Below are 26,820 nucleotides of genomic sequence, written 5' to 3'. Positions count from 1 at the left end.
CGAAGTCCATGTAATGTCTGTAAAGTTAATGATGAGGGGGGAAAAAATGGCCTGAATAATCACGGGTACCATTGCTACATTTCACCCTGCTAGCATTTTATTCATTGAGCTGTCAAATATTCAAGTATGAATGCAGGAATGACCCCCTGCAGGCCACTGTGGGTGATTCATAGCAGCATGTGACTCGGATTTCTTCCCAGTGCATTCTCAGTCAGAAGAATTTCTTATCAGGAAATGACCAAGTACGACACCTGAAACTGTAATGTAAATGAAACTGTATTGGCACCACAACAAAATACCACTGCCACCAAGTCACAATATAAAATAGCTAGAATTACCGCCTCTGCCTTGTTCGCCTCCACCAAGCAGTCAAGCTGCAGTTTACATTCATGTCTGTCCAGACTCTGTTAATATATGTTGTGAAGACTGTGAAGGAATTTAATAAAATATGTGTTTTTTTGGTGAAATATATGTTATCACTATGTTCACATGTATGATTCTAGTGAATATTGTCCAGTGAGAAACATGCTGTCTTGACTTAGAGGCTATTTTTCCAGAGGAGTACAGAGGACTGATAAAGAGGGTCATCACATGGTGCAGCAACAATCACCTGAAGCTCAATATCAGCAGAATCAATGAGCGTGTGGTGACTGCAATGCTTCAAATATGGATGTTGCTGCAAAGAAGCTGCAAATTGTAAAACGTGGATGCTTTGCACATATCGTCAACCTGGCAGCACAGAGGATCTATAAAATCAGCACAATGTCAAAGTGGACACCCAAGATTACTCAGTATTTGACCAAATGTGAAATATGGTCACAATCTGTCCTTCTGTTCATGAGTTATAGTGTTGAATAATGGCCAGAAAAGTGTTTGAGCAGAATATTATGATGTCACAGTGAAGCTGACCTTTGACCCGTTTGATAGAAAGTGTCATCACTTCACCATTTTATCATATGAGACATTTGTCTGAAATTTTGTTTTAAATCTGGAGTATGAATTCTTAAGTTATGATCAAGAATGTGTTGTGTGGGGTCACAGTGACCTTTGACCTTTGACAATCAAAATCTAAACAGCTCACAATGCAGCAGCGTTTTTAGGAATGGGAAAGAAGCACATCTACATTCCTGAGAGATTATCCATGTATGAGTGAGCTCAAGTGTCACAACTCACACTTGATCCTTTCGGCCCTGGCTCTCCATTCCTTCCTTGTGGCCCTTGAGGTCCCTAAAAAAACATAACCATCCAATAGAACAGGCAATCAGTTAACTGATCAATGAATTGGTAATTGATATCAACAATATTTTTCTCACCCTCTCTCCAGGAGATCCTGGGGGCCCATCATGTCCTGAGGCACCCTACGAAAATAAGAGGGAGGAAGAACATGGAGGCAGTGACGGATAGAAACTGGTGAAGCACAGCTAAAAGAGGAAACGAATTCAGCCATTAACAGTGACTGATGGTGTGTTACAATTGGTTGAGAGGAGAGTCAGCTGACCTTTTCTCCTGATTTCCCTGTAGGCCCCTTTGCCCCTCTGGCACCTCGTGCACCCTGTGACAGAAGGAACATGAGTGAGAGCAAACCCAGGACAGCCATGAACTTTACTGACCTGAGACAGGAAGTGTCCAGTTCAGCAGGAAGTGACTCACTGTACAATGAACTTTTTACGTTACTGGTTCAGTGAACACAGCGATGACTCAGAGATCTGCTACGTTGTAACGCATAACTATGACGAAGGCTAACATCAACAACACATCTCAGGTACACTGCGAGAAGTTTAGAAAAATATAATTTGTTCAAATGGTTTAAACCTGCAATAACTGATATTTTTTGGCAATTTGGGGTATAAGTGGAATCATGTTTGAACCCAATTCTGACATATTATCACTTTCAGGCCACATATAAGTTCAATAATCATTCTTTTAGCTCTGTTTTTGGTCTCCACCTCCTCCTGAGGGAAATATCTGCCTTTTAAGATGCTAAATGCTCCATTATATTCACCGGCTAGCAGTGGTGAACTGTAGCTTAATAAATTTACTCAAGTACTGTACTTGAGTAGAATTTTAAGGTATCTCTGCTTTACTTGAGCATTTCCACTTGATGCCACTTTATACTTCTACTCCGCTGCAATTCAGAAGCAAGTATTGTACTGTTCTGTGTCTGCCGTTTGTTGCTCAGCCGGTTGTTTACAGTGGGTTTAACACCTGAAAACACCTCCCTTGCTGCGGCCAAAAACAACGCTATGAGAACGGCGACTACTGCGGAGGTGTGGGCCAAAAAGGATGTAAAAAAAAACCTCAGATACTGCAGAGTCAAGTAATTATTATCCATGGATTTGTCACTGTGTGCAACATCTTTCACATTACACAATCTTACCTGATTCATTAATATGATAAAATGATTGATTATAGTGTAGATGGTTCAATGTACCTCTCACAGTAGTTAGATTTGTAGGTGTAGTGAGGCAGAAGTGTAGTCATGTTCTGTTCATACCAGATCTAAATTAGTGTCTGTTGCTGCACTGTGAATTTGAACATTATGTCATTTTAATTAACATACAATAAAATAACAACTAGAATGAGACGCTGCACTCACATTTGGACCTCTCTGGCCTGCACTTCCTGGCTGCCCTGAAGGACCCTGGGTAATACCACAAAAGACCGGACATTAATGGGAAAGTCTGACTTCCTGACATGATATCATCATTATTTTAAATCCTCCACTCACTTTCTTGCCCTTCTCTCCTCCAGCTCCCAGTACACCAGGAAATCCATCTGACCCCTGGGGAAGAGGAAGAACACACGTTCACTTTGCATGAATCACATCTACTGTATCTGAAACGTGTTTACATTAATTTAATTAATGAATGATTATTTTATTTGTTTCACCTTTGGACCCTGTCGTCCTGGATATCCTGGCAGCCCAGGAACTCCCAGTTTTCCCTAAAAAAGAGAGACAGTGTGACTTTTAACTCACTGTGTACAACAAGTTTATAGTGTACTTTCAGTTAATAATTGTTATTGATTATTTTTTAGCGATTCTCATTAGCATTCTACATAATAACTTAGCTATGTACCTTCTCTCCAGAAGAACCAAGAGGGCCAGCTTCTCCTTGAGGACCCGTTTGGCCTTTGGGCCCCTCAGGGCCATCTTCTCCTCGGCCACCTGGAGCTCCGTTGTCTCCAACGTCCCCCTTCGCTCCCATCTCTCCTTTAGCCCCTGGGAAACCATCCTCTCCCTGCAGACAGTATGAATTAGAGGAGATGGTAAGGCAGAAAATCCAGTTTAACAGACAACATAAAACCACAGATGGTGTTGAAAAACCACATGCACACCGTAGTTGATCTGTGGAGGTAATGTGATATTTCCAGGCAACAAAACATCCTGAATATAAACAGAATCTTTCTGTCTCTCTCACCTTTTCACCTTTGCTTCCCTTTAATCCTCTGATTCCATCTGCTCCCTGTCAAACAGGGAAAGAAAACAAACTGGAAGTCAACAAGAAAACAGAAAACACATGATATAATATCACTGGCTGTTTGTGACATCTTCACGAGGTGGCAGGCATATCAAAGTGATTGCATGCTTTGCCATTAATCCTGACTGTTGGCAGTCAGAACCATGTCTTGGAGAACATTATGAACTTTTGTCGTGGAAAAAAGTTGACGTTTTTCTGGAACAACAAACAGCCTTATTTTCAGATGGACAAACATGCCATTCTTTTATTTTATTGAATCCTTAATCAATAGAACACCATGAAATTCATTGGGTGATGTTTAAGCCAGAGAATCAGTAAAACAAGGATTTTACACAAAAGCAGGAATATTCTTCTTTGCGTTTCCTACCTTTACTCCTCTTTGTCCAGGGTATCCAACAGGCCCCTGCACTCCTACAGGACCCTACAAATGAACACACACACATGAAACGAACAGTTTGACATTTTGGGAAATGTGTTCATTCGTTTTCTTGCTGTACATTAGTGGAGAAGATTCCTTCCACTCTCATATCTCTACGTTGAATATGATGCTACAGCCTGCAGCTTGTTAGCTTAGCTTAGCACAAAGACTGGAAAAAGGGAACCAGCTGCACAGGCTCTGTCGAAAGCTAACAAAATGTGCCTACCAACACCTCTAAAACCTCTAATTACCATTTTATATTATGTTTGATTAATGTACGGGAAGTTGGGAGCACTTGGCAAGAAATACAGCAACACAACATGCATGCACTGTACACAAACACAAACACAGGTACATGCATCCAACAGACTCACCGGCATTCCTTTTTCACCAGGAGTACCTTCTCTTCCAGGGTGACCCTATCGACAAAAGGACAATATCTGAAGTTGAGCATGTACATTAGTTGTGATGCTGATGTTAGAATTAGGGACTGCGTAATGCATGATGTCATTAAGAGTCCTCAGACATGAGCACGAACATGTAAGTACTTACAGGGGGGCCGTCGTTTCCAGGTAAGCCCTGCATCCCTTTCTTGCCTTGAGGTCCCTATGAGACAAAGATGAGTCAGATCATGACTCCTTCACCTCAAAGCGAGAGATCCAACTAAAAGTCTCTTACCTTCTCTCCTGGCAGCCCTACTAACCCCTGAGGACCAGGGAAACCCTGTAGGAGAGACGGAGCATTAGTATTTGTGTGCATTCATACACTCAGGTTAGTTTTGTTATTTCTGTTCAGTGGTCGCACCAGGATTCCAGGGTTTCCTTGCTGTCCAGGTGCACCGACATCTCCTGGGGGTCCCTGTTATAAACAGGAAATGATGTCATGGGAAGAATTTGTTATCAGGCTCTACGATCTAATACCTTTATTATACTCACTATGTTTCCCTTTGAACCTTGAACTCCGTCAATACCTCGGATACCCTGTGAGGAGAGGAAAGAAGACAATTAATGGAAGGGACAAAGCACAAATGCTTTTTAATAGGAAATGATGGGATGTGAGAAAATGAACTGTGCACTGCATATATTAACTCTCTTTTATGAGGTTTCTTTTCTTTTCTTTTCTTTTCTTTTCTTTTCTTTTCTTTTCTTTTCTTTTCTTTTCTTTTCTGTCTGGCTAAGGAAAAGATAAAAAGACGGTTCACTTCTTCCTATCTTTCATTTTGAATTTTTCCCTACGCTCGTTACATAAGCTTTTTGGGCCAACTAATAAAACTAAAACTTATCAGCCACCCCAGTGGTTTTGGCTCTACCATCTCCTTGCTTAACGTGTTTAACGCTTAATTAATCAACGCCAACCATAAATATGTATGTTTAAAAAATGGAAAGTAGTTCTTCTGTATGTTATCTGATGGTTACAAGTGATAACCTGTGTTTCAACAAGTGCAAACATACTGTAAGTTACATAAACTAGAAAGATACTGCTTGAGGTGTTTGGAGATATGAGGTCGTGCTTGGCAGACATTCATTTTGTCAGGTGAGATAAGAATTTCATAACATCGTGTTAACAAATGGAGAACCAAAGGAACATCATGATCAGGCATTATCATATGGCACCATCTGATGGTGATACTTCAGCTGGATTTATGTTGGTGGTGAGAAAGAGCCTCATTTAAGCTGCATGGATAAACACAGAGGCGAGATAGCAGGATAGTAATTACTGGTATCTAATGTCTTTTACTGTTGTCAAGGGTAGAGATTAATGTCTGTGACTGTGAATGTGTGTGTATGTGTGTGTGCAGACAGTTACACAAAGTGGAAATTTCACACTCACAGTCAGGCCTGGGGGACCAGGGCGACCTCTGGGGCCATTCAGACCTCTGGAACCCTGGAATACACATCACAGTTAGATAAAGTATAATGAAATATAATTGCATGCAATTGAGAGTGTGTGCCTTTATACTTCTATCTCTGTGAGGACCAATTTGAATTTTAGATTTTAGGAATGAGGACACTTTTGGAAAGTCCTGGCTAGTCCTCACTTCTTCACAGGGTTGGAGCAAGACTTTTTCAGGGTTCTGGTAAGGGGCTAGGGAATCTATTGTATTCTATACATTAGTATATACAGACATACGGTGGATGGGTATCTATTATAAGTTTTTATATATTAATGGGGCATAAACAAAAATGAAAGTGTGTTTTGGACTCATGAGAAGACATTTTTGTGTCTTCTCTGCAGCCAGTTAGTTTAACTTAGGATAAACACTGGAAACAGGAAAAACAGCTAGCCTGACTCTGTCCAGTGAAAAAAAACTGCCTACAGCACCTCTGAAGCTCTGAATTAATTCAATTACCTCTGGACAGAGCCAGGCTAGCTGTTCCCCCTGTGTGCAGTCTTCATGCTAAGCAAAGCCAACTCCTCACGAACTGTGGACTGCGCCTGATCTCCCGCTCGCTGCTCTGTAACCTCACAGCCAACTTTCTGCTCAACTCGACACAACTAAACGTATATGTAATTGTGTTTTAGACTAATGCCCCAGTAAATGAAACTGCAGTGGATTTAAAGGAGTCCGTGTTTTGATTGTGTGTTGACACTTACAGCATCACCTGGTTGTCCTCTTGGCCCTTGTGGCCCCTCAGAGCCCTGCAAAAACCACAAACATTTATACATCGTGTACATACAGAAACAAACTTGTCTAAACATGTATATCCACAGACACACATAGTGACCTCTCACCTTTTCTCCTGGCTCTCCAGAAGAACCTACAGGGCCTGGCTTACCCCTTTCCCCCTGAGAAAACACACACATGGAAGTTGGCCTTCAGTATGAACTCTCTTCTTAACACCACTCACTCACTCAGCCAGATAACTCACTTTATGTCCTTTGTTTCCAGGGAGGCCAGGCAAGCCATCAAAGCCTCTATCCCCCTGAGAAAGAAGGGATGGATTAGTGAATATTTTAAGAAGACTGAGCAGTCGGTACATGAACAGTGTGACTGTGATATCAATTCTTCTTCACCTTTGTTCCAGGCTCTCCGATTGCACCACGGCCCCCATCTGCACCCGATCGACCCTAATAAACACACACAAACACAAGCCAGTCAGACATGGCAGATTCCTCACTGACATAATGTCAATGTTTTGACTGACTCATCGCAGAATTACAGAAGATGATATTTATTGAGAAAAGACTGCAGTAAATACTCCCACCTGTTTCCCAAGTCGTCCGTTCTGACCCGGCATACCTGGCTGTCCTGGAGGACCCTGGAGAGAAACAGGCGGAAAGAGAGCAGGTGACAGGTTCTCAAACAAGTTATACAAAGGACTGAGGTGCTGAACGTGTTGCTATAACAACTAGTTGACTCACCGGTGGGCCTATCTCTCCCCTGGTCCCCTTCAGCCCAGAGGGACCTGGTGCACCCTGGGAAAAACAGTTTAGATGGTTGAATTGTCCAATCAAGTCTGTTCTAGGATCGATTGTCTCGTACTGTGTGAATCTACTGGATATTTTCCACTTCAGGTACTTAATGAACTGTAACTTAACATGCAGCTATTGCCATGGCATCTACTTCACTGTGCTCCGTCGGCTTTGGGGAGCTCCTGAAGCTACAATTTTCAGGATGTAATCACTGTTCAGGAGGTGAATGCGACAGGTCGTTCGCAACCTCGAGTAATAAGGGAGGACTTGTGTTTAACGAAGCACTGCAAAGAAGTGTGTTAAAACGAGTGATATTCTGATTCACAACATCCGACATGTGCGCTCTGGTGCCTTGGTTTTTGTTTCTCTGCACTGACTGAAGACTGTAGCAGTAGGCGTATACACACCAAACACCAAAATAACATTATGATGTGATCTCACTCACCAGTGGTCCAGGTCTTCCCCTGAGGCCGAGCGGCCCTGGAGGTCCCTTCATAGCCAGCTAGAAGAGGAGGAGGTGGAAGGAGGAAGAAGGAGTCAGACAGCGACACACAAACTGCAGTAATACTATGTCAGCTTTGAGTGTGTGTGCTTTGAAGATGTGACGGTAGTGTTTCATAAGTTTGTGCACCTTGGTCTGCTGCAGGATGGCCTGAGCCTGCGCCTCCTGTGCAGAAACCACAGTACCTGTCTTTGGATGACCACCTGACTGGAACTGCACACACACACACACACACACACACACACACACACACACACACACGTACAGTAAGTACACAAGACGCTTTTAAGGTAAACTCAATACCCCACCCAGTGGTCAATAAGTAGCACTGCTATTAAAGTCTTGCAAAACAATGTGCAGATGGGTAAAATTCAAACATCTTACTAACTAGAGAGAAACAACATGTGGGTGGTTCTATACAGGGAATGAGGGGTCTTAAGGAGATCAGTAAATTAAGAATGAATGTCTTCAATGGGTTTTGGAAAATTAAGTGAGGGGCAGGTGATAGTCTTACTTGCAAAGTCAAGCAAATTCATGTACAACCCCAACATGCTGTGCAAAACATAAATAAAAAGAGAATGCAATCATTTGCTAACAGTTCCAAACAGGTGTTTTTGGAGCATTCCACATCTTTCCTAGTCTTTAGTTGCTCCTGTCCCAACTAGTTTAACACATGTTGTTGGCATCAAATTCAGAATAAGCAGATATTCACAAAAATCAGTTAAGCTGATGAGGCCAAACATTAAATATATTGTCTTTGTCTCATTTGAATATGTCAAAAATTTCTCAGTTTCGACTTTCAAACATTCTCATTTGTCCGCTAAGGGTTGATGGGACCAAAGAACTGCCTGGGCAACATTACTGCAGCTATAAGGCCACAGGCCACACAGAAGTGTCTCCATGTTACCGGTATGATCATAATGTTTCCTGGGGGACCTGGTATCCCATCAGCTCCGTTCAGGCCTGGTCGCCCTGGAGGACCCTGAGGAGGAAGAGAAGGACAGTCATGGAGAGGTGTTAACATGTGGTGAACTCTGTCACTCACACAGCAAGCAGAGGATGGGCCTCACCAGCTCCCCGGGGTCTCCTCGAGGTCCTACTGGTCCTGTGACTCCAGGAGGTCCTGTCTCTCCCTGCACACAGACAAAAAACACAAAAATCCACCTGAGTTTGATGAACTTCCATTTCCATACTGAAAGTCACTGGAGCCTTTCCCACATGAAAAACAGTTTTTACCGAAATACTGAAGGAAGGTTTAAAGCAAAATGTACTCACCTCAGGTCCTGGAGGCCCATGTGGTCCTATAATCTGCGTTCCCTGCAGAAATTTAACAGAAATTAACTTCTTCTCTGAGGTGTTTGGGTAATTCTTTTACAGTGGAGTGCAGAGGAAGAGTTGAGGTATTTTCTTTTCATCTTGAAATGCACTGGTGGCATTTTAATGCATGTGATGATAAATTCCTTCTGTTCATTTCTTAGAAAATTAAAATTCTTTATGGATAAAACAGCCAGTCAGAAATGTCAGTGTTAGCTTCTTCAGCAAATTAAAACCCTGAAAACCTGTCACCTTGGCTCACTTTGAGGCAAAATTCATCTCAAATTCCAATAATGCCATGCAGATCATTGATTTACAACATTGCCCACAATGTTCTAATACATTAATTCAACCCTGTGGTCTCATGTTTTAACACAAGTCTTAAATTATTTTCCCAAATAAGGAAATATCAGGTCAACCCTCTCACCCTCCACAGAATGACGAGCATAGATAGCAGATGGATGGCTGAATAGTAAGTAAATGATACTAAATTTGACCAGGTGTTAAATGCCTCTCTTCTGCTTCTGAACAGACAGACAGACAGATGCTGTGGACACGTTTTGATCAGTGTTTTGAGGACCACTATCATGCGTGTTTGTAAGCCTGTGTGTTCTCCTCACCGCTCCCAAATAGCCTTGCTCTCCTTTCTGTCCTTTCTCTGGTATATCCTAATGAGAGGAGATGGACATGGACACACATACAGCATTAATGTAGATGAATAAGAAGCACAGACGGTTCGGTTTCTACTCTACACAGAATTGCTTTATGCATATTTGATAAGTCGGATGGCACCTGTGCGTTAACAGTGTAGTCCCCTTCTCTCTCAACTGGTCCATAGCGGTCATCATATTCTTCTACATATTCATACTCATTCACATGATAGTCTGTGGTGTTGTCATAGTCTTCGTACTCTATGATCTGTCCAACAAGCATGAACACAAACGATTAAAGAGGGACAGAACGAGACAGAGGAAACAAAAGCCAAGCTCATGCTGCTGAGTCTCACCTCGTACTCTGTGACATTAGGACCCGCAGTCACCGTGGAAACAAACATGTCATCATAGAGGTCACTGTAGTCAAAGCCCTCATACTCCTCGACCACATGTTTCTTGGGTGCTCTCTCCACCTGAAGAGCATAAGAGGACGCTTGATGTTAGCACATGTCACATTTTGTTTACACACACACAGAGCATTTAACTGGATGATAGAGTGAACAGAAATGTAACTTTTAGGACATAAAAGACGCCTGTTGAGATTCGCCTCCTCGAGCGGTCTGGCTGATTGCTCTGTTGCATGAAAGATATCATGAAAAAGCCAAGAAATACACGCCGCAGCCCACACATGGCAAGGCTGCAGTTAAGTCTTTTATTTCAGCTGCTTCAGGATAGCCTGTTTAAGCATGACGGGTTCATAAGATTGTTATCAGAATGCGCAAGGGTGTCCAAATTCCATGTTTACTGTTGGCTTCTTCCTGTCGACTGCCTTTTTGGTGGTGTTACAATAAAATAACTGAACACAATAAACCAGGAATCCTGGAGTGTTTTGAGCTGTACGCCAGATGATAAATCAAACAGCAGCAGCGGAAGAGGATTTGAAACCTTTCCCAGGAGTGTGGAGCGCTGGCACAAAGAACCTGGCAAAGTATAATGGATCACAAAGCCTGTGTAGTGTGTTTTACTGCGAAGAGCAAGAGATAAAGAGACAGAGAGAAGTAAAGTAAGAAAGAGAGGATAAGAGCTCAGTGAACACGAGGGGATTTTTAGGATTTATAACTTTGTTGTGTACTGCTGTACACCTGGTGTACACCTGTTGTACTATTTTTATGTTTTTGTTTTTATATTGACTGTGTAATGCTGCCTGTGTGTGAGTTTGACACACACAGGAACAGGGACTTCATGGTGCGTTCAAGTGCACTTCATAAACTCAGAAATCTATACTTGAATGGCCTTGAAGGTGTCTGAAGCTGGAAAGTTTCTATTTTCTACTTATTTTCCTCTGTTGAAATGCATGGACTTACATCTGCCAGTGCTTTCTTATTCGTGAACAATCTTATTGCACATCACAGATTTTCCTCCTATTGTGCAGCAACACTGTGTGTACTGTTTATCTTGTTCTGTGCAGTGCTTTGTAACTGTTTTGAAAATTGTTTTATTATTATTCTATTATTATTATTATCAATCTGTACATGCAAATATGTGCAGCACAAGTGTTGAGCTATATATCCGACTAACTCCACATGCAGCAAATGTTTCTTCACAGCCTGCAGAGATCTTCACCAAGAAGATTTTCTAGAGTAAATACAGGACTGAAAATAATCAAACCATTCATCTTTTTGTCATATCTGCCTTCTAATCTTTCCATAAATATCAGTCATAATTTTCCTTGTAAAAATTAAACCTTGGGGGCTCCTCTACTTTTAAAACGACAGTCTGGATTTACAACATTCAACACCTGAGATGCCTCACAGTGTGTGTTATGTGTGGAATGGGCCAGTTAGACCAGAAGACTTTATCAGGATCCCGCTGCTCCTTGTTCGTTCAAGCTGACAGGTGGTTCAGCTCTCTCTCTGCCTTCTGTGATTGGCTGTCAGAAGGGGACTTACCTCCTCGGCCTCGGTTAATATGCTGCTGTAGGGCAAAGGTGCGTAACAGTCTGGGATGTAGTCCTGACAGTACGTCTCTGCTGCTCTGGGGTCATCAACGATCAGCAGCTGCTGGATTTCCCCCTGTGTCACAATAACACACACAACCGAATCTGTGACTCTATGTTAGTGACACCATATGGTCATCAGATGAGGTGACATCACTTGTCCTCACTGTACAATATATCATTGATTACACAAATGACATGTCATATACATCTGACTCCCATGTTTTAATCTTTGACTGTAAGTCTTCATTTAGTGGGATCAAAGTGGCTTAACACTTTTTATCGCTGCTTTTTATCGCTGCATAATTGTCTCCAGAGCTTCACTCTCAAGAGGCGCCAGCACATGAAGTCCACAGACAGACACAAGCTCTTTTTCCCTCCCTTACACATCCTCACACATGGAAGGGAGTCCGAGCCAAACATGGGCAGCAAGCTGTTCAGTTAAACAGATGGACCACCTGACATTGCACCGACAACAAAGGTCAGACTTGAGATCTGTCAAAATGACCTCAGACTGCTGAGGACACAACAGAAACAGAGCTCATAAAAGATTTTACACAGCAACAGATTTGGAGCAGCATTCTGTGAGCTTAAGCAGGACTGTTTTTTCTTCAATAACTACTGATGAATGCGAATAAATATTCATATTATGGCACATCAACAAGGCCAGTTATTTGTTATAAGTTTGATTTTCGCAAACATTTAAATCTTCTGCAGCTTCGTAAAGTTCAAGCACTCAAGGTTTGAAGCAAAGGTAAAAGAGCAGTACATCCTCACGGCCACTGGAGGGCAGTGTGTGGAGATGAGCCTTTCTTTTTATTCGTTTGATATACAAATCAAACAGGCAGTAACAGGCAGAAACATTTCCTTACCACACACAAGGAACTTACTGTGGGTGAGCATTCTTTTCTTTCTTTGCCAAGTTTCTTTTTTTGTCTAAGAGTCAAATGAGTTTAGTCTTAACTCGGTTGAGGTTTTTGAAGTGGAGGTGATGATGTTGGTCCCTCCCTTTAATATGTGCAACAATGTGACAGTTTCACCTCCGATCACTTCATCTTTTGCCTTTTTTTTTACATAGCGCACATCCACACTGACACACACATACAGTGAATGCACACACTCACAGTACCTCAAACACGTCTTCATCCAGCAGTCGTGTTCCAAACACGGTAACCCCCTCAGTGCTGACGTGGGGGTCATAACCCCTGAGCAGGTCCAGGGTGTCCTGTTTGACACAGTCCAGGTAGAGAGTGACCGACTGGCCCTCCACACTGTAGGCTACTCTGTGCCACCTGGCAGAAAGGAAAGACGTTTTGTGTCTGAATATGATTTTAGAATCCAGGAAAGGCAATTCAAGGCAAACACAAACGTGTGTGTATGGTTGCCCGTGTGTGTGTGTGTGTGTGTGTGTGTGTGTGTGTGTGTGTGTGTAGTTACCCACTTGCCATCAGCCAGGTTGATCTTCCTAAAGGTGGGGTAAAGTTCTGGAGGTGGCTGACCCTCATGGTCCTCATACAGGAAGACAGGAGAACGGCCGACCTCCACACCAAGCTGCTGTGTGCCCTGAGATACACCGGATGGAAGGAAAGAGGGATGATGGGGCGGAATGATAATGGAAATGGTGTTCAGCTAGTGTACTCAGACTCTTTATATCTGGAAAATACTGTATGTTGGTCAGTACAAAAAGGATACTGTATGTACATAATATTCACATATAAATGGAATATCAATGCACGCTCTCAATGTGGTCTGTAAAATTACAATTTTTAACCAGTTTCTGGCAAATCTATTACAAAATTCAGCAAATTGGCAAAACACATTCTGCAACCTGTGATGCTGATAGGGGTGCCTCCTGCAGGGTGCACGTTTGTTAGGGGCTTTGTTTTCATTCAGTCTAGCATAGTTAGTGTGGTGGATAATTTTGCTCTGATATCTGACTTGCCATCTTAATTTATGGTGGATAAAGCCAAAAGAGAGAACATGCCGAGTGACAGAAAGCAGAGTGTCTGACGCTCACCTGCGAGTCGTACAGGGAGAGGAGGAAGACCTGTGAGCCTTTCACAGCTTTAACTGTTGTCATCACTGAGAAATTCGTTGGGAATGGCAAATCTGGAGAGAATGTACACATACACATTAGGGCAGAGACTCTTGATGACCAAACACATTCATACCCACACTGTCTTATTTACTCTATCAAACAAGCCCACAGAGGATTATATTAAAACTTACGGGGGAAGAGTTGCTTGGTGGGCGCGCTCAGTTGAATCTTCTTGTTGATCTTAAACGACAGGTCAGTTTCTGCTCCTCCTTCCCTGCTGGTGCACAGTCCTGACTCTAATGACACGCCCTCCATGTCCTCCGACAGGTCCAGGATCTTCAGGACATCAATAGGATTGGCTGCAAAGAGACAAGATGAGTTAGAGAGATTGGCGGGTTTCATGATCAGCTGATCTGCTGTTGCTCATCAGGGCCTTCACTTGGCCAGCACTTTCACCCATGAGGGTATTTATGTGTGCACAGAGGACTTTAACCTAGGGGTAAAAGTGGACGCTGATCTTAAGTTTGACAGCCAGATTAAAGCTGTGGTGAGAACAAGCTTCTTCCAGTTAAGGCAGCTGGCGAAAATAAAACCTTTTCTCCAGAGACAGCACTTTGAGACAGTAATCCACGCCTTTGTGACCACACGACTGGATTACTGTAATGCACTTTATATGGGGGTTAGTGGGTCCTCCATCGCACGTCTTCAACTGGTACAGAACGCAGCTGCACGTCTTTTAACTGGTACAAAGAAGTTTGAGCACATTTCACCAATTTTAGCTTCACTCCACTGGCTACCCGTCCACTTTAGAATTCATTTTAAAATTCTTTTATTTGCTTTTAAATCTCTAAATGGTCTTGCCCCATCGTACCTCTCTGAGCTTCTGCACCCCTACACACCCACCCGATCTCTTAGGTCAGCAGACCAGCTGCTCCTGAGGGTTCCCAAAACTAGGCTGAAGCTCAGAGGGGATCGGGCGTTTTCTGTTGCAGCTCCAAAACTATGGAACGAACTGCGGCTGCACATTAGACAGACCTCTTCACTGTCTAATTTTAAAACTCTTCTTAAAACGCATCTTTTTTCTTGGCTTTTCACACCACTTAGGTTGTTGATTTTATGTGCACAGATATTTTATCATTTTATGTTCTTATCTTTTTAATCTTTTATATATTTTGTTTTATTGTGTTTGTTTTACTGTACAGCTCTTTGGAAACCTTTGTGTTTATTTAAAATTGTGCTTTATAAATAAAATGGATTGGATTGGATTGGACTTCATTAAAGGTTTGAGCTACTGAAAGAAAAAAGCCAAGTTTATTGCCCCCCAGGCCCGGAAGTGTCCTGCGACAACTGCGAAAACAGCCAACACACTCACTGTCACACTTTAAACAGCATGCAGACAAGAAATAAGAGAGTTAAAAACCAATGAGTGTAAGGAAGTTGCTTCTTAAAGATATCAATGGATTGAGATAATTGAATATAAGTAGGGAGGGAGTCCCATAATTTTGGCTTGGCCCCTGACAAAGCACTGACTTTTTCCTTAATGGAGGGATATCACACAGGGAAGATGCCTGAGTGGAACCAAAGTACAGAGAAGAAATAAGGGCTTAAGTCGGAGTCAGAGGCCCTGTAACCTTTCTAATGACAACTGTCTGGGAGATGAGTATCACATTTTGTTTGAATATAAGCATAATGATGATAATAATAGGGGAAAGTACTTGCCAAAGTGTTATTTAAACCATCCATCTATGTTTCATTCTGTTAAGACAGTTGGATAAGACATTATTTGTGCCTTCTTGAAGACTCCTCTACTTTTGTTGTTTTGTTGAGTTGCAACGGCTGAGACATGAGGGCACAAATGACTTTCTCCAGTTTAGAGAGTGAGGGAATTAATGTCAAGTTGTTAACGTAAAGCAGACGCACTGCTGCTGTGATTACCTTTAGTTTAAGGCACCTTGCAGACTGATTCAGAACAGTGGTGAACCAAAACTGTTTGAGAAGTCCTGTTATACTAGTTTTTAGATCTGCACCAATCAATACAGTTTATATCAACATCAACAAAACTGTCTCTTAAAACTTCTTTTCCAGCTAAGCAGACAGCTCAAATAAACTCGCTACTCATCCCTTCCCTGACCCAAACAGCAGTTAGTAACTGCAAAGTAAAACAAAGATTTTCCAGATTAATGGTATGAATACACAAACTGAAAACTTTCTGTAAATGTACACAACAGTTTGTTTTTGTGATGTTTCTCCTTAGACATGTGGACAATGCCGACCCTATAATTAAGCTACTTTGTAAACAAACTAATGAAATACTTTATCAGTCAGACGACGCCCTCTTTGTCTCTCTCTCGATGTTAGTCTCTCTCTCTCTCCCTCTCTCTCTCTCTCTCTCTCTCGATGTTAGTCTCTCTCTCTCTCTCTCTCTCTCTCTCTTTCTAGGACACATACTTGTTGCAGAAGCTTGGTGTAACCATATAATAATGCAGATCTTGGCACTGACACATGCAACAGTCTGCATCACACAACAAAGACTAATACCAGAGGGCAATATACGAATACATGTGTTCTGACAATGGTTCAGCCCGAGAGCACACATGAAGACACCTAAAGATGGGACCAGAGTTACAAGTTGAAAAACACATCATAATGCACACACATGCACGTTCCTTTGAACACTGTGGACACAATGGTGTCCACAGAGATCTAAGTAGAAAAAGATGGGTTGATGTGAAAGACAAGAGTGGGGGAGAGACAGGAGAGAAATGTGCAACGTATTGAAAGTGAGAAGGGAGCAAAGGGGGTAAAGAGAGGAAATAATAGATGGTAGGGGAGAGGAGGGCATGCCTCTACTGGTATGGCTTCTTTTCACACGTATTTCTGGAGCTTACGTAAGCTCTCCATCTGCCGCGCACCTTTCCACACACACAGGCAGTCACACACACACGTGCATGTGTATGCACACAAGTTTGGCATAACGTCTGAGTCTGAGTGCCAGATGTGTTCGCCGCCCATTTTTTCACTTTGTCCATCTGTTTGTCCATCTGTCGGTCTGCCAGCCTGCCTGCTGGCATTCTGACAGCTTGTAAATGGGTCTTTCATGTGCAGGGCATCATGTTATTTACTGATACAGCGAATACAGTGCTATTAAATCTTCCAGTGATTTCTGTTGCTTTACAGGCTGAGAAAGGTCTGTAACAAGCTGAAATTTAGGAGTTTAGTTTTCAGTGATTTGTAATGTGATAGCTCACTGCAGCTTCACTGTTATGACCTGAAAAACAGACACACCTGAACCATGTAAACCAGTCCTGCAGTGCCATTGTCTTAGTAAAAGTTTTTTTTAGTGAGACTCCAACTGGAAAGCTTTTGTGTGTTGGAAGACACTTCCAGTGTTTATGCTGAGTCAAGCTAATTGCCTGCAGCTTTATAATTACAGTACAGTCATGAAAATAAATCTTCCAATCTAATTCTCAGCTATTTCCCAAAAATCAAGCTAGTCCTTTAAAATCCTCTCGCTGACTTTTTTCTCAGTACCAGAGGTTCACATCAGAAGTCTATACATGCATTTTAATAGGCTTTTCCTAAGGGCATACTTGGGCAACAAGGCAGCTCCCGGTGATCACATGTTAGAGCTATGGTTAGACTGAAAGCCACACTGACATTCAGAGAGCGGTGTGTGGAAGAAGGCTTTCAGTCATACATACCAGGAAATGATCGGCAGCACTGACACCTGAATGCAGCAGAGGACAAGACGAGACATGGAAACTCTATATGTCCTCAAACACATCAGGCAACGTTTCCTTAAACTGTTGATGCCTGAGTATGTATAAGCACAAAACAACATCTCCATGATGTGTATACACAGACAAAAACAATACATTTACTGTGTTGCACACACACAAGATGGTGTTCTGGTCTCCATCAGCTGCTGCTGTTATCCTGAGGCTCTAAACTGTGGTGTGAGGGGCACCATGATCAACATGCACACACATGCTGAGGATGTCAAATGTAAGCCTCAACATAAAGCAGAGTGACTGTGGTGGAACAGAGAGATCCACAGCCAGAATGAACCATTCATGCACAACACTGACACAGACAGACAGAAAGACAGTTAGAGAAATAGATGAGTTAAAAAAAAGTCTGATGGGGCAAGAAACACAAGTGCCCAGACAGGTTTTAAACAAACTACCGGGTTAGCCAACAGGGTCGGACTGGGATGATAATTCTAATGTCAGCCCAGGACAGTCTCCACACATTCACCACAGACCACATGTACTGTAACTGCTGTGTTTAATTATTATATTCTTTTTTGTGGTTATGCCAGTAACATGGCTTTTAGTTTTACGACTAGATACACAAACTGCTGCAACAAACACCCAATGCACCTGGCATTTCCTCAGAGCTCTGACTGGACTTGCTCTGGTAGCTTGGAGCTCTGTTATTTCCATGCATATGCATCGCCTACTTACCAGCAAGTGTTGTTCCATTTATTAGTTCTTAAAATGTAGAATCAACTCAGGAGGGGCAGTTGTGATATTATAATGTGCAGGATATTTTTTTTTACAATAACCACTTCCTTTGCTCATGAACATATCTCTTGTATCTGTTCATGCACTGACTGAACATTATGTTGATGCATACAGCTGTGCAACCAATTGCTCGAGGTGACAGACTAAAAGCAGGCTTTGATTTATGCATTTCATTTAGCATTTTTGATCCCAGCCTGACACTCCGGGCAATCAGCTGACCAGGCCACCGGCAACTCTCCCAGTGCTCCGCATGGCAGGTTAACCAAACTTATTTGGCCAACAAGCTGACAAAAGAGTGAAGCAGTGAAGTGTACGTGGAGGTCAGTGTCTGACATCCATCACCAGTTAAGGTTCCACATTCCTACATACAGGACGCACTGCAAGTGAAGCAGTGAAGAAAATGCACAAACACACTGACACACACGCACTTAACACACACCATATTGGAAAGACTATGGATTTTCTGGAAACCAGATGTGTGTCTGTGTTTGTGCGTGTTTATGTGTGTATATGAATACTGGCTAAGTGCTTTTTGTGTACAAGTGTGAGTGTGTGTGTATGTGTGTGTGTGTGTGTGTGTGTGTGTTTGTGATTAGTCTGTCATTAGCTCAGTAATGGAAAAGAATGCAATAACATGCCTTTTGTAGAGCCTCCTACACTGCACCAAAAGACACACAGCCACAAAGACAGACAGACAGACAGACAGACAGACAGACAGACAGACAGACACACACACACACACACACACACACACACACACACACACACACACACACAAAAACACACTGCACCATGGTTCAAATCCCCCACAGAGGATTTGCCCCAGGAGTCTGTCATTACAGTCCTTCACCTCCTTTACTCTGTCTCCTGCACACTCTCTCTCTCTCTCTCATTCTGCTGTTTTTCTCTCTCAAACATCTGACACGGCTCTCCTCAGAGGCTAAACCAGGAGAATGATAAAAAGACGGAGATGAAAACCAGAGGGGAGAAGAAACGAGAAGGAGAGAGTACAGAGGGAAGAATAGGATGGAGGGACCACATGTTTTCTTTCCTCCCAGTTCAGCTGGCTCTGATCAAAGAATCACACTGGATAGTCTCTCCTGCTGTCTGAAACACACACACACACACACACACACACACACACACACACACACACACACACACACACTGGTCTGTGCATACAGTCCACACACATACACACCTGCATTTATTTATGTGAATCCTTAATATCTGTGACAGATAGAGGGGATAAGCGAGCAGACAGACAGACAGACAGACAGACACGTGCTCCTTCTAGGAATCTGTGGCACTCGTGTTGAAATCACACATAGTCACATAATCTCAACATCTCAGCTGAGATCTTGATCGAAAAACGACGAAGGGTTTCACATAAATTCATTCCTACAAAGTCACTCTTCCTCTCAACAGATCAAACGCTGCGTCAATATTTGTCAGTCACAGGGCTCCAACTCTTCTCGGACAGCCACACATTGCTTTTCGTGGCTCTGTGCTCTATTATTGTTGGGTGTTGTGTCATACAGTGGCTTTGATTTTGGAGAACAAAGAATGAGCTTATTTTCAAACATAAGACAAATTTATGGCACACAGGCCTACAATGCCAGAGGACATGATGAGCTTCAGCAATGTATTTATGTGCTTTCTGCAGCATTTTTTGTTCTGCATGGCCTTTTATAAGAAACATCTTCACACTGAAACATGATTAACAAAAACAAACTAATGTACAAATAGAGAAATGATAGATTTACTAGATGATGGAACTCAACTGTCCAGTAAGTCTCAAGCAAATCAATTTTCATACTCACAGTGCTGATCACAACAATTATCTCAGGTATCTTCTGAGCACCACCAGTAATAAAAGAACAGACACCAAGTCTGAACAGAGACATTACACCAGAATTTACTTTATTTGCTGTGAACTAGGACAAATCTGACTTCAATTATAGCTGAGCACAATAATAAAAATAATTTGATAAATGGCATAAACTCCATGAGTCTAATCTGTCAAAAAAAAACTACATGTCTACAGCCATGGTAGCAGCTCTGTGAGGGCTAGCATCAGCATGCTAACATGGTCACAAACATTGGTTGGATTTTCCAAATTTTCAGTTTTTTCACTCATTTTTTTGTGTGCGCACACTGAAAATATGCATTCAAACAAGTGGCTGGACATAAACATAATGTCACCATCCTAGTGTTGCATTTTTAGCATGCTCGCATTTGCTACTTAGCACTGAAAACAAAGTGAAGCTGAGGATGGTGGTTTGTTTTGCAGGTATTTGCTCATAAAAACCAAAGTGCTGAAAATATTAAAATGATGACAGCCCAGGAGAAAAAATTAAGTCATCACCAAAGTTAGTACATTTTTGCAATTGAGAACATGTACTATATGTCTCTACCTAATTTCATGGCAATCCATTCAATAGTCAAGTAGTTATTACATTTCACTCAAAGCAAACGTCACCTTAAACTGCCACTAGAGGAAAAGTCAGGGGATCACTCAAGTCAAATCTTAATCATGAAGTTGTTTGTGCTCATGGGTTGTACCACCCTGATCCAAAAAATATTGGACTCTGTAAAACAAATAAAAACAGAATGTAATCATTTGCAAACAAACTGTGCCAACAGTTCTACAAAGTGTTCCTGAGCTCATGCAGTAATCTCCTTTATGCAATCATGTGTTCACAAAGCAGTGAACCTCACTCCATATTACTTGTGAACGACTGAGCCTTTCCAGGATGCCCCTTTCATACCCAATCATGACACTATCATGTGTTCCCAATGAACCTGTTTACCTGTGGAATGTTCCAAACAGGTGTTTTTGGATCATTCCACATCTTTCTTAATCTTTAGTTGCTCCTGTTCCAACTTGTTTGAAACTTATTGCTGCATCAAATTCAGAATAAGCAGATTTTTCCAAAAATCAATGAAGCTGATGAGGCCAACCATTAAATAAATTGTCTTTGTACTGTTTTCAGTTGAGTATGTGTCAAAAAGAATCAGCAAATTATCACATTCTGTTTTCTGTATGTTTTACCAAACTTTTGGGAATTGGGGTTGGAATAGTTTTTCCATCCAAACACATCTGGCACCCTGCAATTACACACACTGTGGACTGAAATGTTGTGGTCACTGAATCATAACACAACAACTGCAAACATCCAATTGCACTCATGCCTTTTAGAGCCCTTTTACAGTCTTTATTGTGTTATCAGTTTGTCACGTCTGTTCTGAATGTCTGTTGTTGGAACGCCTTCAGGAACTGTCCAAACTGACCTGAAAACCTAATTTAAACAACTCAGCTCAAACTGTCAATTACAAGAACCAGGCTCATCAATCACTGCACAAAACTTTTCCAAATCCATCATCTGAGCAGGCAACTCCACACATGTTGTTTTAGTTGGTTGAGGGAAGCATTATCCTCTTCTCCCACAGCACAACCTGACAAAAAAAATCAAACATAAACAGCAGATGGCTGACTGTTTTCTTTCACCTGCATATTTTCCTTTCCTATACATACAAGGACACACACAGAGACCATCACTGCTTCTCTTACAATGTTCTGGGACACATAAGAGTGCATGAATTGATTGGTTCATTATCAAGAGAAAAAGGATTCATTCAATTATTGAGTAATATCCAATTTTGGACTTTTTAAGTTTTCATGTCTTTGTTTGTCTTAATCTCTCTCGACAGAATCTCCATTTCAATTTCTGCCCTCATTGTGTCCTTCTAGTTATTTTAAGCATCCAACATGTCTTAGAAGGGATTTAACAGGAACAGGCTGTGGCTTGGCTGTAGCTCTGATAAGAACAGCTAGTTGTAAAACAGTAACAGGACCAACTCCTCCAAAAGCATATGCACCATAAACACTGTTTCACTAATATTTATCCAAACATAAGCTGCAGTTAAGCACTTGACAACCACCACCACCACCACAAGCACCAGGGGCATATTCCTGGTAGCGGTACCTCCATCTTGGTTGTATATTTCAACAAACTGGGCTGTGTTGCAGCTCAAGGTTCACTTATTAACTTTAGAGTTTTTAAATCATTGCTTCATCAGCATAAAACACAGGCTAAGTTTGACACTGTTTACAACTGACAGTGTTTCTGGATGGGAAGCTGTTGAGGGATCATGTACACATCACTGCACAAGCAGTGGAAACTCGTGAACCTCTGCACACAACAAAGCCCTGTGGTGAAGATCTTTGCTTGCAGGTGAAAAGAGGTGAGAGACAAAGTTGAGGACCCCCAGAGAAAGCATACATTTACAAAAATCAATGAAGTTGATGGAGTAAAACATTGTCTTTGTACTGTTTTCAATGAGCATACGTCAAATAAGGTTTAGTAAATTATCAGACAACAACAGCTAAATGAAACTAAGTGTCTACAGCCGTGCTAGCAGCTCACTGAGCTACATGCTAATGTTTGCATAATAACAATTAAAATGCTAACATGCTGACATTTAGCAGGTAAAATGTTGTTCACTATCTTATTTTAGCATGTTAGCATGCTAACATTTGCTAATGTGCACTAATCACTAAACAACCAGGGAATAACTAAGTTATTACAATTCATCTTGACGAGATGTCTATACAAAATATTCACGGCAATCCCTCCTACAGCTGTTGAAATACTTCAGCTTCAACCAAAGTGGTGATACAACCAACTAGCATGGCTAAAAATATCTAAAGAGATGGGTTCCGCACTGAATCACAGTGGTAGAAAAATACTACTCTTGTGCCTCTGGCCACATCCCAATCGGTGATGTCCCAGCAGGTGTTTCCCATCACCTGTCAAATCAAAAACACCTGCTGTTACATCACGATTGGGGTGTGGTCATCCTTTTAAATGTACTGTATGCAGACACACACACACAGCAACAGATTTGTTACATGTAATGTCGGGCTAGGATTAAAATTGAGAGTTTATTCGGTGTTGCTAAGGCCAGACAATGAAATATAAGCAACAAGCACCAGGTGTGACAGGCAGAGGTGAGGCAGGTACCTTCGACTTATACATACTTAACATGTGTTGACTTGGCTGAAAGCCTCAGCAGATACAGAGAACAGATTTTAATCCAGGTGTGATTTTCTCTCCAAACAGAGGGTTGATATTACTTTTAATTCCATTCCTGCTTTAACACATTGGACAAGAGATAAATATTATTTCTATAATTGTCCAACACAAACGAAATTCCATTGGGGACTGGGCTTTTTTTGAGTACTGAATACTTTGAATACTTCAAAAGTAGTAAATACTGCAGGTTGGACTTAAAGCTACCTGAACAAACAAGTTTACACACAGACAATACACCTGAGGCCAGACCATGACATGCTTGACCGTAACTTGACCACATTGCTCAGGTAACGATGATCATAATTTATACACAACCCGTTGACAGCCAGGTGTGTGACCCTATTTGACAGTGAGCCAAAAATCATGTAACTGAAGAGACTTTAATAATGGGTGTTATGAAAGAGTTTGTCCAGTTGCTGAAGAGAAACGTGAGTCTGCATTTGGGGATGTAAGTTTGTTTTTCTGTGTATCTGTGTTTCTCTTTACCAGCAGGGTTATTTTCGAATAAATTCTTATTTACAAGGATGCCTTCTCTGATCGCCAGGTGTGAGACGCAACAGGGTTCAAACCCCAACCTCGTTTGACCCCAGATGACCCTAAAGGTCCAGATGTCGCATTCGTCACCTCCGTAATGACCTTCACAGACAGAATGAGGTTTCACCAAAATAGCCTAACAGCCTCTGTCTTCAGTTTGTTTTCACTTCTCTAATTCTTAATTTATCCTTCAGACATGATCAAATAAGCTATAATAAGGAACGGGAAGGCAGGTTCCCTTTTAATCTTCAGTACAAAGGCAGGTAGTTAATGATGATTTAAAGGCAATTGGGACATAACATAAATACTTTCCGGCTTTCTCAGCATCTTCTCTGGCAGAGCAGGTGGAGACAACATGGTGGAGTCTCTGCCAAATCACCTGCTTGCACAATCATTCACACTGATTTACTGATGCGGTCCTGCATAAAGCCGGTGGATGCTGACTTGCAAATAAAAAAGCCATTAAATGAGGAAAACAACGGATGTAATGAAGTTAAGATGAAGGATGTGAGGCTCAGCCTTGAGTCTTTTAAAGGCTTTCTCCTTGTTTTTCCTGAGTGCTTAGAACGATCTGAGAACTGCTGATGTTGTGGGCCTGTAAAGCCGATGAACAAATCATATGTGACTGATTAAACAACCTCACCTTAAGGTCCATTTCATGGCTGTTTTGGAACTTGTGATCATAACACATGATCTTCATCAACAGATTTCATCTTGAGATGGTTTGGCTACCTGCTGTTTTCAAGGCCAAGAAAGAACTTTGAAACTCAACTTTTAAAGGAATAGTTTTAGTTAATAGTCTTATTAGCTTTCTTAGCTTTCTTGAAGTTACTGCTCTCGGCCAACGCAGCACAACCTGTGGTTTTTTGGTTTTTGAACAGATGAAAACAAACGAGAGATCATGTTAATTGATTGAGGTGCTGGTGGAAAGATTTTTTCCCACTTTGACAGAATCGGCCTATCTGTTTTCCCCTGTTTTCAGTCTTTATGCTAAGCTAAGCTAACCGGCTGCTGGCTCTAGCTTCATATTTACTGTACAGGCATCAGAGTCGTATTGATATTTTCTGATCATTCCTGGCAAGGAAGCAAATAAGCACCTTTCTCAAAAATGTCAAAACTATTCCTGTCCATATTCCTGCCAATATGGATGAGAAGCCCTTAAAGTGCTCAGAAAAACTGGAACTGGAATGACTCAATCTTCTAATTAAGACCATGTAATAAGAATAAAAGCTCTAATGCAGCTTCTAAATGAACCTTGAAGTGCGACTATTTTCTCAACCACAGTTTTCAAGTATGGACTTTGAAACCCAAGTTTGTGATACTGTGTGATATTGGGTGAAACAAATACCACAATGTCACAAAAAAATATATCAATATAATATGTAAGACTAATGTCGCACATCTGATCTGTATTGATGCTTAAGGTCCAAGTTAAAGCAGGTTAAAGCAGACAGAATGTCAGGCTCTTAGTAGTTCTTCAGAGGTCCTGCACTCAGTTTGTTGCCTTATGTGTAGTACTTTGATATTTGCTTTATTTTTATTGCGTCATTTTACAACATTAGAACATAAAAGAGCAAAGTCTTTCATAAAACTACTCAAAGGCATTGATGCATCATTGCACTTATCCTGATAAAACATCAGTGACACCAGGCTCTGACCCATCCTCATCACATGCTTCCAGTGCAGCTCCAGGGGCTGCTGTATGGACCCAAGTGCTCCCAGTACAGTTCAGCACAGCTCACTTTAATTTGCCTCAGTCTGTTCCCCATTACCCAGCTGTACCAGTTAAATATCCTGTACACTGCTGCTGTATGAGAGCACAGACTGATGCAGCAGGTATGGCAGAACAAGTCTAGACATATAGGCCTGTGCCTCACGACTGTCTAGCAAATGTGCAGTGGGCTCAAGGAACCCAGAACAAGGCAGTTCAGTTCAGTAAGCTTTAGGCCTGCATGACCTGGCACGACAAAATGATCTGTCAATGTGGAGACCAAAGACAGGTTTTCTGAAAGTTAATTGGAAAATGACTAGGAGACTTTTTTTTTTTTTTTTTTTGAGGGGGGGGGGGGGGTATTGAAATCGTCTGACACATCAAGAACACATCAACATAACAGAAACTGGCTACAGACAAATGGCCGACAGTGAATGATGCGTTCAGGGTGACAATTATTTAAGCTTGGCTCTCATCAGTTCATGACGGGCTGGAGGGCAGGTGGTGACAAGTGATGTGACACAGTGAGAAGGAGGAGAGAGAGACGGAGGGAGAGAGGAAGCGCTGGCTGATTAAACTTTTTACAGCGGATGAAATAAAATCAGGCAATTGAGTTGCGCGAGCCAATTCTTTGCACAAAGATAAACAAATAAACAGTCCTGAGTTCTTCCACCTACCTGCCCTGGAGGTGTAAACCGCTGTGACGAGCAGCAACAGCAGCCATGTCTCGCGCCCTGAGTTCCATCGATCCGTCATTCTGCATCTGAAGCTATCGATCCGGCGCCAAATAATTCCCTCGCTGCTCCCCTGCACTGCGCGGACACCTGCAGTGACACGAACTTGCACGCGGATGTTTTAACAGTGTAAGAGCTGTTGCCTCGCGCCCGTGAGTCTCAGCGAGCACTCCACCAGCTGGCAATTAAGAGCGCGCACGCATAAGGGGTGATTTTAATTAATGAGAAATGCTATGCAGCAGCCCATACAGTCCAGTCTGTACCGTTTTTCCTCCTGGGTGGACGGATGAAGAAGGGAGACCAGTGGGGGGAAAATCCCTCTATCTAGGAAGGTCTTTTCTCCTTCACCCGCAAAGAACTTTCCTCACTTTCTCTTCCCTTCTCCCTCCTCCTCCTCCTCCT

General features: G+C 42.0%; 1 protein-coding gene across 1 annotated transcript in view; it reads right to left on the bottom strand.

The window, feature by feature from the left end:
• The window catches only part of LOC143320094 (uncharacterized), a 36,052-nt gene extending 9,601 nt beyond the window's left edge, over window positions 1-26,451 (bottom strand). The window contains exons 1-35 of the mRNA XM_076729522.1: window positions 26,362-26,451; window positions 14,006-14,173; window positions 13,794-13,885; window positions 13,218-13,339; window positions 12,906-13,068; window positions 11,730-11,852; window positions 10,134-10,253; window positions 9,920-10,045; window positions 9,748-9,795; window positions 9,089-9,130; window positions 8,884-8,946; window positions 8,721-8,795; window positions 7,943-8,026; window positions 7,757-7,813; window positions 7,261-7,314; window positions 7,104-7,157; window positions 6,913-6,966; window positions 6,768-6,821; window positions 6,631-6,684; window positions 6,493-6,537; window positions 5,728-5,781; window positions 4,833-4,877; window positions 4,702-4,755; window positions 4,576-4,620; window positions 4,450-4,503; window positions 4,272-4,316; window positions 3,847-3,900; window positions 3,420-3,464; window positions 3,078-3,239; window positions 2,890-2,943; window positions 2,729-2,782; window positions 2,597-2,641; window positions 1,499-1,552; window positions 1,314-1,358; window positions 1,174-1,227 (exon numbers count right to left, since the gene is read on the bottom strand). Of these exons, the coding sequence (XP_076585637.1) occupies window positions 1,174-1,227; window positions 1,314-1,358; window positions 1,499-1,552; window positions 2,597-2,641; window positions 2,729-2,782; window positions 2,890-2,943; window positions 3,078-3,239; window positions 3,420-3,464; window positions 3,847-3,900; window positions 4,272-4,316; window positions 4,450-4,503; window positions 4,576-4,620; window positions 4,702-4,755; window positions 4,833-4,877; window positions 5,728-5,781; window positions 6,493-6,537; window positions 6,631-6,684; window positions 6,768-6,821; window positions 6,913-6,966; window positions 7,104-7,157; window positions 7,261-7,314; window positions 7,757-7,813; window positions 7,943-8,026; window positions 8,721-8,795; window positions 8,884-8,946; window positions 9,089-9,130; window positions 9,748-9,795; window positions 9,920-10,045; window positions 10,134-10,253; window positions 11,730-11,852; window positions 12,906-13,068; window positions 13,218-13,339; window positions 13,794-13,885; window positions 14,006-14,173; window positions 26,362-26,440 (2,541 nt within the window). The 5' untranslated portion in view covers window positions 26,441-26,451. The remainder of the gene's footprint in view (window positions 1-1,173; window positions 1,228-1,313; window positions 1,359-1,498; window positions 1,553-2,596; window positions 2,642-2,728; window positions 2,783-2,889; window positions 2,944-3,077; window positions 3,240-3,419; window positions 3,465-3,846; window positions 3,901-4,271; window positions 4,317-4,449; window positions 4,504-4,575; window positions 4,621-4,701; window positions 4,756-4,832; window positions 4,878-5,727; window positions 5,782-6,492; window positions 6,538-6,630; window positions 6,685-6,767; window positions 6,822-6,912; window positions 6,967-7,103; window positions 7,158-7,260; window positions 7,315-7,756; window positions 7,814-7,942; window positions 8,027-8,720; window positions 8,796-8,883; window positions 8,947-9,088; window positions 9,131-9,747; window positions 9,796-9,919; window positions 10,046-10,133; window positions 10,254-11,729; window positions 11,853-12,905; window positions 13,069-13,217; window positions 13,340-13,793; window positions 13,886-14,005; window positions 14,174-26,361) is intronic.
• Between the last annotated feature and the right edge of the window lie 369 nt (window positions 26,452-26,820).

This window comes from Chaetodon auriga, chromosome 4, assembly GCF_051107435.1.
Source record: "Chaetodon auriga isolate fChaAug3 chromosome 4, fChaAug3.hap1, whole genome shotgun sequence".
Lineage (NCBI taxonomy): Eukaryota > Metazoa > Chordata > Actinopteri > Chaetodontiformes > Chaetodontidae > Chaetodon > Chaetodon auriga.
The sequence above is the reverse complement of the archived record's forward strand: the minus strand, read 5'-3'. Positions and strand labels throughout refer to the sequence as shown.